We start from the raw sequence: 19234 nt of genomic DNA, 5'->3' as shown, positions 1-19234 counted from the left end.
AAAAAAATTATTGAGATTAAATGTGTTCAGACGAACTTTTGATGAAATTAAATTTCGTTAGACTACTCAATGTTATTTTCTGGATGATGGTGACAGCTCTATCATGGTGAGAACGATATCCTTCTTACAAAAAATTATTGGGACGGTACTGCGAGCAGCAGCGTGTGTTTGGTTTATGCAGTGTCATTATCTGATAGTCCAGGGTTTGTTCTGACAGACAGACCCCTTCTTATTTGTGGTCATATGTTCCAGTTCCATTGGTTCCATACGCAAGCAGCGAAAAGATTTTTTATTTAAAAGGAAAGTGCCGCACAAACAAATTACTTTGATTCAAATACATTTTCCTTAGCATCGAAAAAATGTTCTCTTTTGAATAAAAAAATGTACTTTGAGTCAAAATCTCAAATCCCTTTGAATCTTTTTATAGCATTTTCGTTTGATGTTTTAAATTTTCCTTTATTGACAAATTATTTTGATTTTATGATTATTTTCTTTCGTTTCTACAAAAAAATACAAAAACAACTATTTCTGACATAATTCGAGAAAATCGTTGAATGTTTCAATATGAAAGATTGTAACTTATTTACAAATTTGTTGAAGACTGCACAACGGAATTTTTTTCAAGAATTATAAAAATTCAATTTGGTTTAAATCTTTTTAAAATTTCGTCCAAATTCACATGTTTGCAAAATTGAAAAACAATAAACAAAAAGAAATCTTCCATAACTAAGAAGTAAAAATTAAACACGGTTTTCCGATAAGTCGGTCGTTAAGTTATAATTCTTATTTTCAAATCCTTTTCGATGTTTTAGGTACCTATGTCAAACCAATTTATTTAATGAAATTTTCAAAAGTTATCTCTTAAACAAGAGCTGATATAATTTTTTTTATTAGTTGTTAACCCTGGTTGTTAATCCATTTTACGGATTGCATTCCAAGGCACGGCGAGGCACCGCGTCGCGGAGTGATGGTGTATGCGTTGGATATGGATTAGTTTTTGAGTTATGCTATAAAATTTGTATCAGAGCCTCTCTTCCTACCTATCCCATACCTGGAAGGAGGGATCAAGACCAAACATTCCGTGTATTCAAATACACCCCCATGCCCAATTCTGTTCCATTAGCTAGATTGTATGATTGTTCCCATATCATATTTGGTTAAATTTGTAAGATAAGTTCTAGGTTTATACAAAACAATCGTATGTGAGTTCCCGTCTTCCCTAACTGTAGAAGTCTCAAATAAGCAAATAACCATTTAACGTATCCACATTCTTTATCATGCCAAAGTTGTTTGCTCGATTAGTTCTCGAGTTATGCGAAAAGTTGTAGAGGAGCCCTCTTCTCTTCTTCCTTTCACCCCACAGATAGTAGTACCGTAAAACGGGGTAACTTTGATCACCGGAGTAGCTTTGACCAACCACACATTTTTCCACATTTTCATCAATAACTCAGTCTATTGTTTAAGTTTTTGAAAACTGTTTCCTACGTTTGAAAGCCTATAAATTGAGTATCAAAAAGGAAAAATATGGTTTGTATTTTTTTTCTGTAGTTAAAAATATAATTTCAAAATATTTATTATTTGCAAGGATCGCAAACAACCAGCTCTCCTGATGATAGCAAAAATCATTTAGGAGCAAATGGGTAGTTGAATGTGGAAGAGCAACTTTTTTTCTTTATAAATTTATAGTTATAGTGCTATTTTTAAAGTTATTCAAAGTAATGTTTTCATATATGAAAATAAGAACATTTTCCAAGAGTAAGCCCATATTTGAAAAACGGATAGGAACCCTATCGAATGATTTACTTTGAAGAAAAAAAGAAAAAGGAAATAGTGGGAGGGCCTTGGAGAATGTGTGATGGTAAAATTTCATTTGTATTTTGAAGCTAAAACTATTTAGCAATTGTTATAATTTTTGCCCCTAAATGTATGCAGCATCATTGTACTTTTTTCGATTATAAATATTTTTTAACAAAAACGTTAAATGCAAAGTAAAATTGATAAACTAAAGCATATTTTAATATTATGAAGGTGTTTTGTATAAAGGATCAAGAAAACTCCTTAAAACCGTCAAAATAGAGACTGATCAATGTAACCCCAAAGCATCAAATTCTGAACTGAGACGAAATCGATTTTCAAATCAAATTTAAAGTAGCCTAATAAATTTCTGCATCCATGTTATACGTTTATAGGAGTCCAGTACTGGTTTTAAAAAACATGCCACATTCTCCTTAATAGAAAAAATATTCGATAAATATTGAAAAAAGTGATTAATCTTACCCCGGATAACGGTACCAAACATTCACAGAAACATTCCTTGTGCCAAAATACCCTCCCGAGCCTAATTTCGTTCCATTTACTGGGTAAGTTCCCGAGTGATGTAAAAATGTATATCTTCCGTTAAGATTTTCCAACTTGAAGAACGGAGGGTTCTCAAAATATCATAGAAACATTTATCGTAATTGTTATAAATTAACCAAATGGTGAAAAAATATAGTGACGGCGGTCGGATTTAAGAGGTCGAATAAAAGACAGTGTGTTTAGCTTTACGATCCAGATACTAATGAACCAGCATATATTTATCGGATTAAAGCAAGGGCTTGAAGTTCCCTTTTCAGATTATCTCTTTTTCTTTTCGTCGATTACAAGGTGATGTAACAAATCTTGGTTTTGGGTAAAATACAACAATTCCTTTTCCCTTAAATTTGTTATTAATATCGAATACAAACAAGTGTTGAATTTGTAAAACAATCATGGTAAATTTAATAATAAAAGCAATTCAAAAGCTCGAAAAAATTGAACATTTCTACAAAGATTCGATAACAAATTATTTTTTTTTTTTTTTAAGGTTTTATTAATGACACTTTACCATCTTTGTGGCATTTGTGTCTTGATAACAAATTATGAAATCAATTAATAATATAGATAATCACTTCTTCTTCTTTTCTTTGTTCTTCTTTCTGAACGTCGAATCGAACGCTGTTCTGGAACAGCTTCTTGATGAGCTTCCGGCACGAGTTCCGTCTCCATTGGAACCAAATCTGAGAGAGCTTCTTGCTCATATAAAAATGAATCGGCTGGAAAACCCAAAAAAACCTTCAGTTTCTGAGTCGGAACAGACATCATCGAGATCTTCTCTTCTCCTTTTTGTATGCTGTTGCGTAATGTTGGTTTGCTGTAAGTCGCTACGTCGATCAAAATTGTTGGGATGCAGTACCAATTTCCTTCCTCTGCGAGAAACGGGCAAAATCTTCAATTGACGTCTGTGCGCCTGAAGAATACGACCACCGAGCGAGATCTGTGAAATATTATTCGAAACATGTGTTAGAAACTTTGCAGGTAACCAAATTCTAACATCAGTCGGATTAGGATTTTTATAGTAGATCAGATCACCATTTTTAAGCTTATTAAAAGGATTAGGTAATACCTTGTTTTCCACGGTTATAGATTTATCATCATCGTCAATGTTTTTAGTAAAATTTGGTTTAAAATTATGTTTAGGGTTAATTAAGTCCAATAAAGTTTTTGGTTTAAAAGCTAAGAGGCGTTCTGAAGGAAATTGACCAGCTGAATCTAAACTAGTGTTCCTATAGTTAAAAAGAAAAAAGCTTATTTGCTCGTCGGTATCCAATTTGTTCATTTCCGGATCCAAAAGAAACTTTTTCCAAACGTCCTTCACCAGTCTGACTATTCGTTCTGCCTGTCCGTTGCTTTCTGGATGGTAGGCAGGGCTCTTCATGACTCGAATTCCTTGTTTCTCCAGAAACACTTTGAAATATTCGGAATTGAACGGTGGGCCTCCATCAGTCACGATTACGTCTGATAACCCGAACCTAGCGAAGATACTTAGAAACACCTTCAACACCTTTCTGCAGTCTGTACCGAACCTCATATACTCGAGCTCAAGCCATTAACTATGACTGTCGACTACCACCAGAAACGTTTTCTTTTGAAAGTGAAAGAAATCTGCATGTAAACGACTAAATGGCTTGTTGGTTTGTTGCCATGACGAATAAGGAACAGTTTTTCTAATTGCTGTAGTTTGATGACAGATTTGACAGGCTTTCACAAAATCCTCAATGTCGTCGTTGATTCCATTCCAGAAAACAGTTCTCCTAGCCATCTGTTTGATTTTACTCATTCCTGAATGATTTTTATGTAGCATTTTAAAAATTTTATTTCTCAAAGACGATGGAATCATTACTCGTCCTTGGAACAACAAACAGCCTTCAAATTCCTCTAAGTCATGATGATTTGTATAAATATTTTTGAAAACTTTGTTCAAACGCTCAGGCCAACCTTTCCTTAGAAATTGCATGATTTTCAACAAAAATTCATCTTTAGATGTTTCTTTAGCAACTAATTTACAATCTAAAGGAAATTCATCAGTAAAGTTCAAACTCTTAATGTATTCTCTTGCCAATTCCTTCGGTACTTCTTGTTGAATCGGAAATCGAGAACAAAAATCCGCGTTCCCCATACGGGATGACGGTCGATATATTATCTCATAATCGTAAATCGATAATTCCATGATGTACCTTTGTAAACGAGTAACTGTAATAGCATGTTTTCCTTCTTTACCAAAAATACCGATCAAAGGCTTGTGATCAGTAAAAATCTTAAATTTCTGTCCGTAGAGAAACTTGTGAAATTTCTTCACCGTACTTATAACCGCCAAAGCCTCTAAATGTAGGATAGGGTAATTTTTCTGCGCATTATTCAGCGAAAATGATGTAAAACTTATTGGTCTCTCAACGCCATCAATTTCGTGCGCTAAAACACCTCCTAAGCCGTAGTTACACGCATCAGTAACTATTATCAAAGGCTTAGCAGGATCAAAAAATTCTAAAAGGTTTGGATTCATTAAAAACTGCTTGCAATCGTTGAACACCTTGTCACAATTTTCTGTCCAGACATATCTAACGTTTTTCTTTAATAAATTATAAAGACAATGGATGCGGGAAGATAAATTTGGGATGAATTTGGCATAGTAAGTAACTAAACCCAAAAAAGCTTTTAATTCAGATACATTGGTAGGAGGTTTATCTTCCCGAATGGTCTGAATTTTCTCCTGACATTGAAGTAAACCTCGATCTGTTAAGATGTGTCCCAAATATCTTAATTTATTTACAAAAAACTTGCACTTCTTCCAGCTTACTTTTATATTAGCCTTAGCAAGTCTTTCCAAGACTAAATATAGCTTTCGCTTGCAGTCCTCAAAAACTATTCCCGCAACCAAAATGTCGTCCAGATAACAAAAAACCTTGTCCAATCCTTGTAAAATTCTATCCATAACCTTTTGGAAAATTGAAGCCGATGAAGATACACCCTGAGGAAGTCTGTTATACGCATAAAGTCCGTTTATTGTGTTAATTATCATAAACTTCCTAGAATTTTATGATAAACTAAGCTGTGTATAAGCTCCAGACAAATCCAAAGAGCAAAACATTTTAGACCCAGCCAGAGCGGCGAATAAATCTTGGGCAAGAGGTAAAGGGTAAGTATTAGGTACTATCACTTTATTGATCAACCCCCTGGCAACTTGACGTTTCCCATACTAATCGCGTGTGCCAGTTTTTCTGGTTCTCTGGTTCTGTCAAAATCTCATTTTCACACAACAAACATATCGAAAGGGTGGATAATGAAATGTTCGATAAATTAAGGTTTCAAAAATATTTTTTTTATAGAAAAAAAAAGTTTTTGAAAACAATGATAAAGAATCACCTATTAAGCGGAAAAGGAGTTGATGAATGTCAGCGTTTCAAATGGCTTTTCCCAACAAACATTTTTGCTGATTAAAAACGCCAATTCTCTGATCGTATACTGTTTTGAGGTGCTGATTGCTGTTTCAGCTTTCTGGCTGAAGAAAGAAATATTTCAGCGTTGTTTCAGCGTATAAGGAAGTTTTATTTCAGCCAATAGAAAGTAGGGGAAAATTGGCTGAAGAATAACTCGTTCAGCCTTTGTCCAACCATTTTTGACACCTTCAAATTTGACAGCCGTCAGGATAGCTTCGAAAACGTCTTTCAGCAATATCAAACTTTTTGTTATTCATGATGAATCAAAATAATTATCTTTTGAATCGTTCTAATGATTCGAAATTTCTCATTTTGCATGATAAAATGGCCTTGCCGGGAAATTTACATTTTATTCTCGTAGCAATTTCAATTTTTTCATATGAAATTGACCTTGGTTGAGAAATATTTTGGTCGCTTAAGAGCGACACTTTCTGCTTCTTCTCAGAATGCATGGTTGGTTCTGCCTTCTGCGGCATGAGACCAACAAGTCGTAGGTTGAGTTCGAGACAAGTTCAAATGAAGAAAATATAACACGGGAGGGGAAAATAAGCTGGCAAACATCGGACATACATCGGTCAACATTCTTTTTGTTTTTTTTTTGTTGCTCCGTCAATTGACGTTTCATGTGGTTTCATGTCATCTTCGCTGATTAATTTCTCCAGATCTCGATGTTTAAGGGCTGAACAGCAGCTTCTCTCTGAATTTGGGTTGCCTTCTTCGAGCAAGATAGCTGATTTAAAATTAGAACTAAATAAACAATGTTTCAGCGGTTGTTCAGCAAAAAATGTTTGTTGGGTTATTTATGAAATACACAAGCAAATTTTAATTCAAAAATCTTTGTAATTGGCTTATTGCATAGTAAATTTTAAAAACAACATTTTATTCATTTCTAAACAATATTTACTTTGTTAGTTTTTTTTTCGAAGAGATTCTTTAGAATCATTATATTGCTTAGCGAAGGATTCCATCCGAAACTTCAAATAAAAACCAACACATAATTTCAACAACAAGTTTCGATGGTTAACTAAAGCATCTTGATCCTGTTCGGCTAATCCTCTAAAACATCCCGTGCATCATTTGAAACCCGTGTCAGAGTTCGATTCATTATGATACCATAATAGTATGCTAAGTTTATACTTTGATGATTTTGTTCTACAATTTTTACCTCCAACTCGGTTATTCTGCACACCTTTAACACATCGGCATTAACTTTTAATCTGCCAATAAAACTATTGAAAAGTTCATTTCTGCAATCTTCCCATTTGATGGTACGAACTATTTTTTTTTAAATTAAACTTGCCGAAAGTTCATCTGTACGTCACTTGTGCAAATGCAAAGCCATCACCTCAACTCGTTTCCGCTTTCATTCTCAGTGTTTACTATCTCAACATATTTGTTAAACTAATATTTCATAACATTCAGCTGGATAAAATTTTACCGTAATAAACTTAAGGAAATAGCGGAACTATTTCAAACCGCGTTATGTTTAACGAAAGAAACTCATTACTCTATCTGGTGACGCCTTGTAACAAAAACACAACGGATTCGGATGAAAGATGGCCATTTTGTAATCTTTGCTATAAACAGAAATTTTATTAAGTTGGAACCGAGAATGGAACACAAATAGATTGAAATAAAATTACTAATTTCATTGACAACTATTTTAAAATTTAATTATAAAGTTATTTATTTTTCTTTTTTTGCATCACTTTTGATTATGTGCCCTTTTAAAATGGTATTTCGTCAGTTGAATTGCATCCAAGGATGCCGAAACAAAATCAAGTGGTTTCAATGGAAAATGATCGTTGCCGCTGCTAGGGACGACCCAGGATGCATGAAAATAAACGTGACTAGTGCGACATCTACAATTTTGAAGACGGCACAGCAAACTCGACTAAACTGTCAAGTTGCCAGGGGGTTGTTATTGATAGACACCTTACAGTCGATGACTAAACGTATGTCTTTATCTTTTTTAACCACAATTACCACCGGGGAAGCCCACTCACTGGCTTCCACAGGTGTAATCACCCCTTCTTTCTCCAAGTTATCCAAATACTCCAACACTCTTGGCCTCAAACGTAAAGGAACTTGATACGCTTTTTTGAAAATAGGTCGGTCCTCCTTCAGAACTAAGTCCCCCTCAAAACCTTTAATTGGACTAGAAAAATCTTTGTTGAAAACGTTCTTAAACTTACTCCTTATCTCTTCTACCGCTTGATCTTCTTTCAACAAATGTACGCTTCCGCTAAACAAATGGTGCCTTGCAAAAATGTTCCTCCATTCCGGATATAGTACGTCCAACCATGTGCGTCCCATTAATGGAGTAAACTCGTTGTCGCATCGCAGCACTATGAGATTCAGTTTATGTTGAATCCCCAAATTTTCTACCGTTACTGAAAACATTCCTGAAATTTTTAACCTTTTCCCATCAATCACGACCAATCTTTTATGGCACGGACTCAAACTATGGTTTTTAAAATTTCTGAAGAATAACTCCTCCGAAATCACGCTTTCAGCCGAACCGCAATCGACTTCCATGGTTAAACGCTTGTTTTCAATTAGGGTTTCAACATAACAAGGACCATTTGATCTAGGCTTAGACCCAATTCCCGATGCAATCATGAGACACGACAATTCGTCTTCACTATCAGACTCCAAGTCTGCTTTTAAACGCTTGAAAATTGAAGAAGATGTAGAAGGAATAGGTGATTTTGGAGTATCCAAAAATTTTACACTATTTTGATTTTTCGTATAAATTTTGTTGTTTTGTTTCAACTGATAGCAAAATTTTCTGGTATGTCCCTTTTTTTTACAGAAGGAACAAATGAAAACTTTCTTTTCATTATTAAAACGTTTTCTATTAGAAAACCGGTCTCCACTCCTACTGCATGAAGAAAACGAACGATTTCTAAAGTTGTTTCTTTCCAGGCTACGATCTCTTCCTCTAAAACCTCCAGAAAACTTCGAAGAATAGGCGCGATTGTTAAAACTACTTTGCGGGCGAGAACCAAGACGTGAAATTATGTTAATATTTTTCTCCTTTTTCCTGTTCAAAAATCGGGTACGGCTCATTGCATGTTCATAATTTAAAATTAACTGCTCAGCCCTTTCGGCTGTTAAATCTTTTTCGTTAAATAATTGCTTTTGTAATTCTTCGTCGTTCACACCTATAGCCAAAACATCCCGAATTCCTCTTTGCTTTAGTTCTCCCAAATTACATTTTTCTGCTAGTACTTTAACTGCTAAAATAAAATCTTCCGCCTTCTCATGATCACCTTGACGCCTAGTCCAAAATTCTTCACTCTGTAAAATCTCTGTGTCTGACTTATCAAATCGCTTTTTGAGAGCCTCAGTTATTTCTTTATATGTAAGATCCCTAAAATTGCGTCCTGGAAACAACTTTTTCAATTCTGAATACACCTCTTGGCCACATACTGCCAAAAACGAAACCTTATATCTGGCTTCCGTGTATTCGTTATGCTCAAAAATGAACTCTAATTGTTCTAAATATTGGGAAAAAGGGACCGAACCGGGAATGTACGGTTCCATGGTCGCAGTCAGAGCCATAATAAATAAAAAGCAATAAAAATTGCTGAAAAATACAGGTAAAATTCCAAAATGTGGAAAAAATTAAAAAAAATAAAATCGTTAATAAAATAAAAATTGTTTAAAATATGCTTCGGATATGTTCCACAGTGATAGAAATTCAATCAAAACAAAATCACATACCTGATCTAAAAACCTCGCACCGATCCGCTCGTGTCGCAAAAAGGATGTTTCCCAAAGTGTGAATTTATCACTACAAACTTCTTCCGGCAGCAACAACGATCCTCAACAGAAACCTGGTATCGGTTCAAATGGCTTAATATTTCTTCCAGCCAAAAACAACAGCAACAACTTACGTCCCCAACAGCAGCAACAAACTTCCACCTGGAAGCAGCAAAACTTCCTCCTGGAAGCAGCAAAAAAACTTCCTCCCGACAGCAGCGGGCAACCAAAACCTTCAAACAGCAGCAATAAATCGGTTTTACTGGCAGCAGCACAACAACCAAATCCACCAACCAACGCCTTCCGTGCGGCAGCAGCAAGAAATTAATTCCGCCGACACACGTCTTCCGAGCGCGAGCAACAACCAACTGGATCCACAAAACAGCAGCAACCACAACCAGGAGAATCCTCTCTGGGTGTGAAATAAACGAAATCACAGTTTTTCGGTAATTTCCGGGCGATTAAAATTGCAACATTTAGCACTCTGTAACTTTTTGCAAACAAAATGAAGACGATGACGCTGACAAATTTTACCACAGTTGATTTTCTGTATCTGTCACTGTGTTAGTAACAGTCGTCAAAAGATAGGGTGTTCCAAAAGTTGAAACGAAGAAAAGAGAAATAGCAACAAAATGGTATCCACACGCAAAATTTCACCTCGTGGCAAACAAAATGGTGGTGACAATGAAATGTAACTTTTTCTAAAATTGTCTAAAAAAATCACCTTTTTACGAAATATTGTCGCAAAATGCTTTCGCTTATTGTATGTTCGTGATAAAAAAAACCTTTTGCAGGTAATGTCGCTTGAAAAAAAAATCACAGAACAAACATGGTTTCAAAGATGGTACAATACCTGCGCCGAACAATAGCCTTTTGTTCAAAAAAACGTGGTTTTCGTTAAAGCCACAAAAATCCGATCTCCTTCGCCGACCAAAAGTATTTCCAAAAATAATTTGCTTGGAAATTCACGGAACTTGCCGTTTATGATCACCACACGCGTAAAAAAAACTGTTTTAAAAAGATCAACTTTTTACAAAGAACTTAATCCTCGTCGCCAAATTGTTATAAATTAACCAAATGGTGAAAAAATATAGTGACGGCGGTCGGATTTAAGAGGTCGAATAAAAGACAGTGTGTTTAGCTTTACGATCCAGATACTAATGAACCAGCATATATTTATCGGATTAAAGCAAGGGCTTGAAGTTCCCTTTTCAGATTATCTCTTTTTCTTTTCGTCGATTACAAGGTGATGTAACAAATCTTGGTTTTGGATAAAATACAACAGTAATCAAATAGCTTCCCACGCCAAATTTGCTTGATTATTTTTCCAGTAATGCTGAAAATTGTAAAGGAGCCCCTCCCTACTTTCTAGCTCCTCACAGGAAGGAGGGAAGTGTTCCAATTATTCATAGAACTATCTATGGTACCCAAATACCCTTCCAAGCCAAACTTGGTTACATTTGCTCAAATAGTTTTTTTTAAGTTATGCATTAAAAAATGGGTTGAAGGCCCCCCCTCCTTCCTGTATCTCCACTTAAAGGAGGGAGGGGTCTGAAATAATCAAAGAACCTTTTCTCGTATTCGACTACCCTTCCATGCCAAATTTGGTTACGTTTGCTTGATTAATTCTCCAGTTATGTAAAAAAATTGTAAGGTAGGCCCCCTCCACCCTTCCTACTTCCCCAATTGAAGGAGGGAAAGGAGAGAAGGTTTTTCTAAAAAATAATTTTTAAAAAAATCTATACATTTCTGAAGAGTTCATAGTCATAGATATTCTTTGGTTGGCCTACTTATACATATGCAAGCAGCGGAGTAGTATACCTAAGGTATCTATGATGGTAAGGTATGATTTTCAGTTTATTTGGTCACATCAGGATGAATGATCTCTGAATCTTCTTATCACCAACCTTTAGACCTGGTTGAGTAAAAAGGAATACATTTTGACGCTCTAGAAAATTCCCCGCTGCAGCTAAGTGACAGTTATCGAACCACTTTGCAATTTGGTAACCATACCACTATTGCTTTGAAGTGTTTGAAACTGACCGGTTTAAGAAATTTCTTTATCGTATAAAGCAGTCTTCAAAAAAAATTGAGAGTTACTTAGAATTTTATTATAAAAACAAAACATGCCCATTTTACAAAGCCCATACCCTGACGTAGTCAACCAGGAATGAAGATGATCCTCCCCTGCTGGTGTTCCATGTCGGTTGCCAGAATCCTCTTCCATTCCAGAAGTCACGAGCAGCAGTTGGTGAGGTATTAGACCAGGGTTTGCCGCGGTTTCCATTGATTGCAGCATCCGGGAAGAAACCATTGGTTCCTCCAACGGCCAAGTTTATGAGAATGTAGAATTCTTGATCGAACGGTGCCATAGCAGGTCGATTGACCCAAGGATTTTCCGATCTGGGACTGCTTGTCTGGAAGTTACCTCTGTCCCAGAATCCAGAACCGGCATCAATTCGGCGTAGAACTTGCCCATCTACAGTGAACGTAATATGATCAGGAGTCCATTCCAGGCCATAATTGTGGAAAGCATTGTTGAAACCGGAATTATTATTGGTATAGCTGACGGTGGTTGCGTAACCATTTTGATTAGGGTTCGGTCCAAAGTGAAGGGTTGATCCTACTTGTTGGTTACCAATGTGAACACCATCAAGACGAAGGTCCAGGTTGCCACGAGATTCTACTAAATCGATTTCACCGGAAGCTGGCCAAGTTCCGTAGGCCTGAACTTTCGGCAGAAGCCAAACGGCGGGCCACAGCCAATCTCCAGTTGGCATTCTGGCACGAACCTCCATGCGGCCGTATTTGAAGTTGAACGAGTCTACTGTACGAATACGAGCACTTCTGATTGGGTTCAAGAAGTTGTTAGCATTTCCGACACGTTCACAACCGAAAAAGCTTTGTCCGGTGCAGACATCGGCAGGTTGGGCACCATGCAGACTCCATGTTCCACTGCTCAGGAAAGCGTCTCCAGTGTCGTCCGCCAAATAGGTCGGTCGAATGTTCAGAATTCCATTCTCGCAGAAAGAGTTGGCCCGGTTGTTTTCGTACGCCTGGAACTCCCAATTCTGCGATTTGAAGGAAAATTTATTAAAATTTGAATCAAAGTTAATACACGGAAATTTTTACCCCACCACCTCCAAGAGTTCGTTCGTGTTCCCAGGTTTCCAAGTTGAATTCGTTGAAATTGTCCTCGAAGATCAAGTCCCCGGAACAGTACGGACCGGGTAAGGCCTTCGATCCACTAGCTGTAGTCAGCGAAGCGTCGCAACGAGAAGACGCCTCCTCAGCGGAGCAAAGCGCCACCAGAAGGCACGCGACTGCTATAACAATCTTCATTCTTACCTAATTTGGCCACCTATTTACTGTTTGAGTGCAAACGCGAACCGGGTGGCTTTTAAATAGTCTTTTACCGATTGAGCAGTCTTATCGTAAGCCAGTTCTTATCATAATCAACGTAGGTTGAGAACTTTCCTGACGAAATTTTTGGGTACCACAAACATTTGACCTTTGGTCGACTAGCACTGGTTCATGCCGTGTTTATTGGGGAAGTTCAAGTCGGAAAGTTTCAGAAATGAACAAATTTTATGCAGAAAAAACTTTAAATGTCAAGTCATGTGAAGTCGTTGGCCTCATTACTGCTTAAGCAACTAGTGTAATAAACAGACCTTAGTCGGGGAACTCCTATTCCTTGAAAACGTTATTGATTAGCTTGAAAAATTTCTGCCATTAAAACTCCGTTATATTAATCCTATTACATTCCATGGATCACCCTAATGATAAAAAAAAGACCCCTGGGGAATTGCCCGAAGTTAACAAGATTCTTCTGGATCAGTCTCAATCAACGTGATGACTTACGACGCAGAAAAGAAATGAACTTATCGCGTGGGAATCAGCTTGTACTGGCGTATTATCGGCAGAACGTAATCATTTTTATGACATTGCAGGGGAATCATTATCGATATCACGAAAGACCTTCCCAGAATGAAGGATCGTAATAATCTTAGGCATTTTATCCCCGATGGAACGGAATCATTACATTATAGGTCAAGACCAGATAATGATAGACATAATGATCTTGGAAATTATTCATTCATATCATTCAGTTTAACATGTTTTTTTAATGATATGGATTTATTCTATAGTAGGTATGTATATTTAGAATGATTATGGATAACCGCTGCATTTAAAAGTTTATAACAGTTCATAACTGAAATGAAACCTTTTTTCATGAAAAATGTTGTAGATGCTATTGACAGCTTCCAGAATTCTTGAGAAACCCCCAAAAGAAAAAAAAACAACAGATATCGGAGAATTTTTTTAGAATCAGAATTTTTTTTATAAACAAAATAATTTCAATCAGGATTCCAGTTTTTGATTTTTGTTGTTGTTACCGTTACGTTTTTCGCGTGTCTGCAATCAGCTGTTCGTCGGGATGTTCATAAATTTTGTCTGTGGTAATATTTTTTTAAACATTAATTCTTAAAATAGAATAAGATCATCGAATATCAACCACTTTGAAAGTCGTTCAACACATTTTTGACGGTCGCCATGGGATGGGAGAAGTCACCGATTGACCTTTAGAAAACTTTAGTACTAGATGATCCTCAACTCGTTTTAATAGCCGATGTCGCCGACGTAGGTATAGACTGTTCATTAGACTAGGTCGAGGTCATTTTTGAAATTCTTAAATCCTGGTCTAAAAAGCTTCGTTTTGGTTCAAAACTCATCCATGATTTGTTTCAGAATTTTTCAATAAAGTTTACATGAGTAAATTCGAACATTTAGGTTTGTATGAAAAAACAAATGAATATTTTGTACTGAAAAATCAACATCCACCGGAATGAGCAGGGTTGTATCAAATCTCGCTTAGACATAATGGGACACTAGAGTGCCCAAAATGACCCGACATTTGAAAAAGTGATATGCTGCAGGCTTAAATTGATCCTAGGTCTAGTACAAGTTCAAATGCCAAATTTGAGCCAGATCAGATCACGGGAAGGGGTCGCTCAAGGAGCCTAAAGTTTAATTTTGAGACATTTTGTTCGGGAGGAACATAAAAATCCAATTTTTCATGAATTACTTTGGTCCCCTTCGGCCGATTTCTTTCAAAAACTTTTCCATCCAACCTCATAGGGACCATCATAGGGGCAAGAGAGAGACGGTCGAATGGAATCGTTTCTCACAAATACAAATTTGCTGTTGTTAAGGTCAGGATGAACAAAAACGCTGCGGTTTCCATGCCAAACGGTGTCTGGTCATAGTTTCACGTAATGTTTTGAGAACCTCAGCTTCACTTCTGTTACCGGGAAGCTCCGAAAAGAATTCAGACGGAATCCGAAGCGTAGTACCATAAACCATTTCGGCTGGCAACGATTTCAAGTCCTCCTTATGAGTCGTTCGCAGCCCGAGTAAAATTATTGGAAGACTTTCCGTCCAACAATCAGTTTTGTGACACAGGATAGCTGCCTTAAGTGTGCGATGCCACCGTTCAATCAATCCATTAGATTGAGGATGATACGATGTGGTGCGAAGATGGTTCACTCCTAGCGTTCGGCACACGGTAATTTCAAATTATTCAGAGACTGATTTGTTTTTGTTCAGGAGTCGCATCATATATGAAGAAGAAAACAACTGAGTGAGAAACCTTCAAAATTTTGAGTTGTTTTCATCTAGCGAGTTTCAAATCCTGGTACTTAGCAAAGACGCACACTTTCTCGAGTAAAATAGATGAAAACAACTCAGAGCGTTTGAAAACAAAAGTTGTTAGTCGGACGGCGACGGGTAAAATTTTAAACTTTTTTTTTATTTATTTATATATAAATATTTTAATCCCCTCTAGGTTGGTTTCCACTAGATGCGGAACAGCTTTTCGCAACTGGAATAGGAGGAAGTACCGGCTAATCATGAAGTCTATTCCCACCGAGGAACAACAACCGTCGAAACCGGGGGCGATGAGAAGGAGGAAAAGTTTTGTGATAAAACGAGCGAAAATCGGAACCAACGGCGACGAAGTCGCAGCTGCCAAGATCATCTCTTGCACCGATGGCTGAAGCACCAGCGGCTCCAGCTAAACCATCCTCCTTATTCAAGTAAGTAAAAATAAGTTACCGAAAATATTTTTTCCAATAGGTACGTAGTTTGAATCAGTTTTTTTTTCATTTCAGCAACAGCCATTCCGAGATAAACGTTGGCCAATTTCTGCTGTTCCCAATCCTTTTCCATCGGTAAATTCCTTTGTTTGCAGGAGAGGAACGATATGCCAACACAAAAAATGGTGGTTGCCTCTCGCCGACTCCAGCGAAAAACAAAAGCGACGAGAAATAAACGTTTTTTATGTTTTTAAATTTGTTATCATTCATCCAAAATTTCACTTTTTTTTTTCAAAAAAATATTATCCCTTTCGAAACCGTGTCAAAAATTTATAAAATTCTGAGTTATTTTGGCTCAGACCGTTCAAACGCTTCTTTAAAATGCCTGATTGAAAACAACTCAGAATTCGCGAAAACCCCTACAATTCAGTTTTGAGTTTTGCCGCTCTAATCAAAATTTGAGTTTTCCTAGTTTTGGCGCATTTTGAATTGTTTTCCTTCAAATCTGAGTTAATGAGAATTAGAGTGCAGAGCTCAGAAAACAATATGCCTGTTCAATGAAGTCTAGTCGAAACGGGTCGAAACAAGTAGAAATGGATTGACAGTTGATCATCTGTCTCTTTCCAATTGATTTCGACCGATTTCTACCAAGTCGAAACTAATCCTGCTGCCGAGCTGGATTGGTTTCGACTAGTTTCAACTTGCTCCATTGAACAACGACCTGACTAGTTTCGACCAAAACATTGGCTCGTTGAACATCTTTCAGTTGACAGAAACCAGTTGAAACCGATTTTTACTAACGATTGAACGAAGCTAATGTTGATTCGAACTGACGTCCCTTGTCTGTCAGTAGTTATCCGTGTTGGAACACCAAACCTTGATATCCATCCAGATATGAGTGCCTGCGCTACAGTGGGGGCCGTCATGTCTGGCAATGGAATTGCTTCGGGCCACCTCGTGAACCGGTCGATTATTGTGAGACAGTATCTTTGCCCGTTGCTGGGTGGGAACGGTCCAACGATGTCGATATTAAGGTGACTGAAGCGACTAGCGGGAACAGAAAATTTGACTAAAAGTGCTTGTGTGTGGCGGGTAACCTTAGCCTCCTGACAGTCCAAGCAGCTTTTGGCAAACTATATGCTGTCTCTTCGCACGTTGGGCCAAACGAAACGCTCTGTGATCAACTTGGCCGTCGCTTGTGTTCCCGGATGAGAAAAGATTGTGTGTTACTTGCAAGACTTTCTCGCGGAACTAATGTGTTACAAATGGTCTAACACGAACAGTTGAGCAGTCATAGAAAAGTTTTTTGCACTGCCTAAAACGATATAAGGTTTTAAATTCAAAGATGATGTTAATTTACCTTTAATCAGCTGTTGCAAACCTGAGTCGGTTTTTTGATCTTTCGCCAAAGCATCAAAATCAATCGAGATAGCGCCAATCGCCTCGATTCTTGAAAGTAAGTCCGCCGTTACATTTTTCGTACCATGTACATGACGGATGTCAGTAGTAATTTGCCCGATGTAATCCAGCTGTCGAGCTTGACGATTCGTTGCCTTATCTAGTTTTTGGTTGAAGGCAAAGGTAATTGGTTTGTGATCCGTGTAGATGTGGCATTGTCGTCCTTCCAGCATGAACTTAAGATGCCGAACCGTCTACGTAGATTGCAGTGAGTTCCCGGTCATAGGTACTGTATCGTTGTTGGGTATTATTAAACTTTTTTGAGAAAAAAACCCAAAGGCTGAAGTGCTCCTTTCACGACTTGATGAAGCACGGCTCCGGCTGCCGTGTTTGATGCATCGTCTGGCCGGGTGGGCTAGAAGCGTGGCATTGGCTAGTTGTTGTTTGCATAGTTCGAATCCTGAAGTAGCTTCGGAAAACCATTTTAGTTAAGATCTATCATTCCGCTTGTTTCCCGGAATCATTGTTAACAGTGGAGCTTGAGCTTTAATTGCATTCGGAATTAAGCGGCTATATAAGTTCAGCATGGCTAAAAAACTTTTTAATTCATTGACAGTAGACGGTTGTTTGAAAAAAAAGGCCGAACGGCGTCGTGATGGCCGTCTTCGGAACATCTTCCGGATGGATGGGAACCTGGTGAAACGCTTTTTGTAGATCAATTTTCGAAAAAATGGTTTTACCTTGCAAGTTGGAGGTGAAGTCTTGGAGGTATGGTAATGGATAGCGATCCAGGATTGTTTGGCTATTCAGTGCGCGGTAGTCGCCGCAAGGACGCCACGAACCATGCAGAGGGTTAGACCAGTTGCTGCTAGACGGGCGACAGATGCCGAGCTTCATCAACAGCTCGAATTCAGCTCGGGCGGCGGCTTACTTGTCGGGTGGTAGCCGTCTTGGCCGAGCAAAAACCGGCTGACCTGTCGTTTCTATACGATAAAATATTGAAGATTCACTCACGGTTCCAGGCGGTGCGATCCTCGTTATCGATGGAAATTCTGCGAGCAACTCTGCATAAGGTGATCGGGTGCAAAGGATTTAATAGAGTACTCACTAGTCTGTTCCAGAAATCCAGATGATTCAAGCTGTGTCGTGTTATCGATTAATCGTTTTCGCTTAAGATCAATCAATAAATCGAAGTGGCATATAAAATCTGCTCCAATTATTCCTGAATTTACGTCTGCTATCAGGAAATTCCAAAGAAACTCTCGTCGTAGGCCATGATTGACTTTGAGTAGAACTTCTCCGTAGACTTTGATCGGCGATCCGTTGGCGGCAAAAAGTGTTGTTGGCTTAAGGTTGGCTGATTTAAAATCTTTCGGTATCACGGAAGCATCGGCCCCAATATCGATCAAAAATTTCATATTTGAGGACGAGTCTGAAATTTTCAAACGAAAGATTTCGCCTGTGTCTGAAGTACCGTCACAGGTTGACACAGCATCAGCCTGATAATGTCATTGATTATCAGGCCTCGTCCGTTGGCGACAAATACGTGCGTCACGATCAAATTTCTGATGATACCAGCAAATTCCATCGGATGACTCAATTTGTTGGTACGTAAATCTCGATCGATTGCGAGAACGAGATCGAAAGCATGTGGAAAATCCTTGGCCTAGCCTTTTAGAAAGTTGAGCAATTTCGAACTGCAGTGATTCAATGCTCACTATTTCGGATGAAACGGTGGAAGAACTGGGTTGTGTTGCGCTAATGTTGCGTAGGCCCATTGATTCCAGGATATCGTCGGCGATCCGACGTTTTTCATTTGCACTTCCTTGAGAGGCGATAACTGCCGCCTGAATATACGGTGGTAATCTCGTGGCCCAGAAATCCAGAAGAATTGTTTCCGAAAGTGCAGTTCCTGCAGCTCGCCGCATGTCGTTAAATAGTTGACTACCCAAGTAACAATTTAGGTTTTATGAGGGACTCCATACCAACTATAAATTAAAGCTATAAAACCTCGTCCGGTTATGTAAGGATCTATAAAACTGCAATACAACGCTTAGTAGCACAAAAAGGCTCTTCTGCAGTAGGTTCTGCAGAGCAAATAATAAAACCTTGCTAATCCAAATCAACTTTCAGAGCTCTGTGTGAATTTCGCTTATAAACCTATTTATTATATTACTT

At 37.8% G+C, this 19234-nt stretch overlaps 1 protein-coding gene and 1 long non-coding RNA gene across 2 annotated transcripts; one reads left to right on the top strand and one right to left on the bottom strand.

The window, feature by feature from the left end:
* Positions 1 to 11698: 11698 nt before the first annotated feature.
* Positions 11699 to 12923, bottom strand: LOC129754549 (beta-1,3-glucan-binding protein-like). Its single transcript, XM_055750687.1, has 2 exons — positions 12696 to 12923; positions 11699 to 12634 (listed from the first exon to the last, which is right to left on the bottom strand). Exons 1-2 carry the CDS (start codon positions 12903 to 12905, stop codon positions 11699 to 11701), a joined length of 1146 nt encoding a protein of 381 aa, XP_055606662.1. The 5' UTR covers positions 12906 to 12923.
* A 2265-nt stretch (positions 12924 to 15188) lies between these two features.
* Positions 15189 to 15870, top strand: LOC129750954 (uncharacterized). Its single transcript, XR_008738538.1, has 3 exons — positions 15189 to 15350; positions 15409 to 15658; positions 15734 to 15870. It is a non-coding gene; the product is annotated as an uncharacterized LOC129750954 (long non-coding RNA).
* The last annotated feature ends 3364 nt before the right edge of the window (positions 15871 to 19234 follow it).

The sequence above is a fragment of the Uranotaenia lowii genome, chromosome 3 (assembly GCF_029784155.1).
Source record: "Uranotaenia lowii strain MFRU-FL chromosome 3, ASM2978415v1, whole genome shotgun sequence".
Taxonomy (NCBI): Eukaryota; Metazoa; Arthropoda; class Insecta; order Diptera; family Culicidae; genus Uranotaenia; species Uranotaenia lowii.
This window is presented reverse-complemented; position numbering and strand designations above follow the sequence as displayed.

Coding starts and splice junctions, on each gene's coding strand:
- LOC129754549 (XM_055750687.1), bottom strand. CDS start 12,905: ATGAAGATTGTTATAGCAGTCGCGTGCCTTCTGGTGGCGCTTTGCTCC. Junction 12,635..12,695: donor GAACTCTTGGAGGTGGTGGG/GTAAAAATTTCC, acceptor TTCAAATCGCAG/AATTGGGAGTTCCAGGCGTA.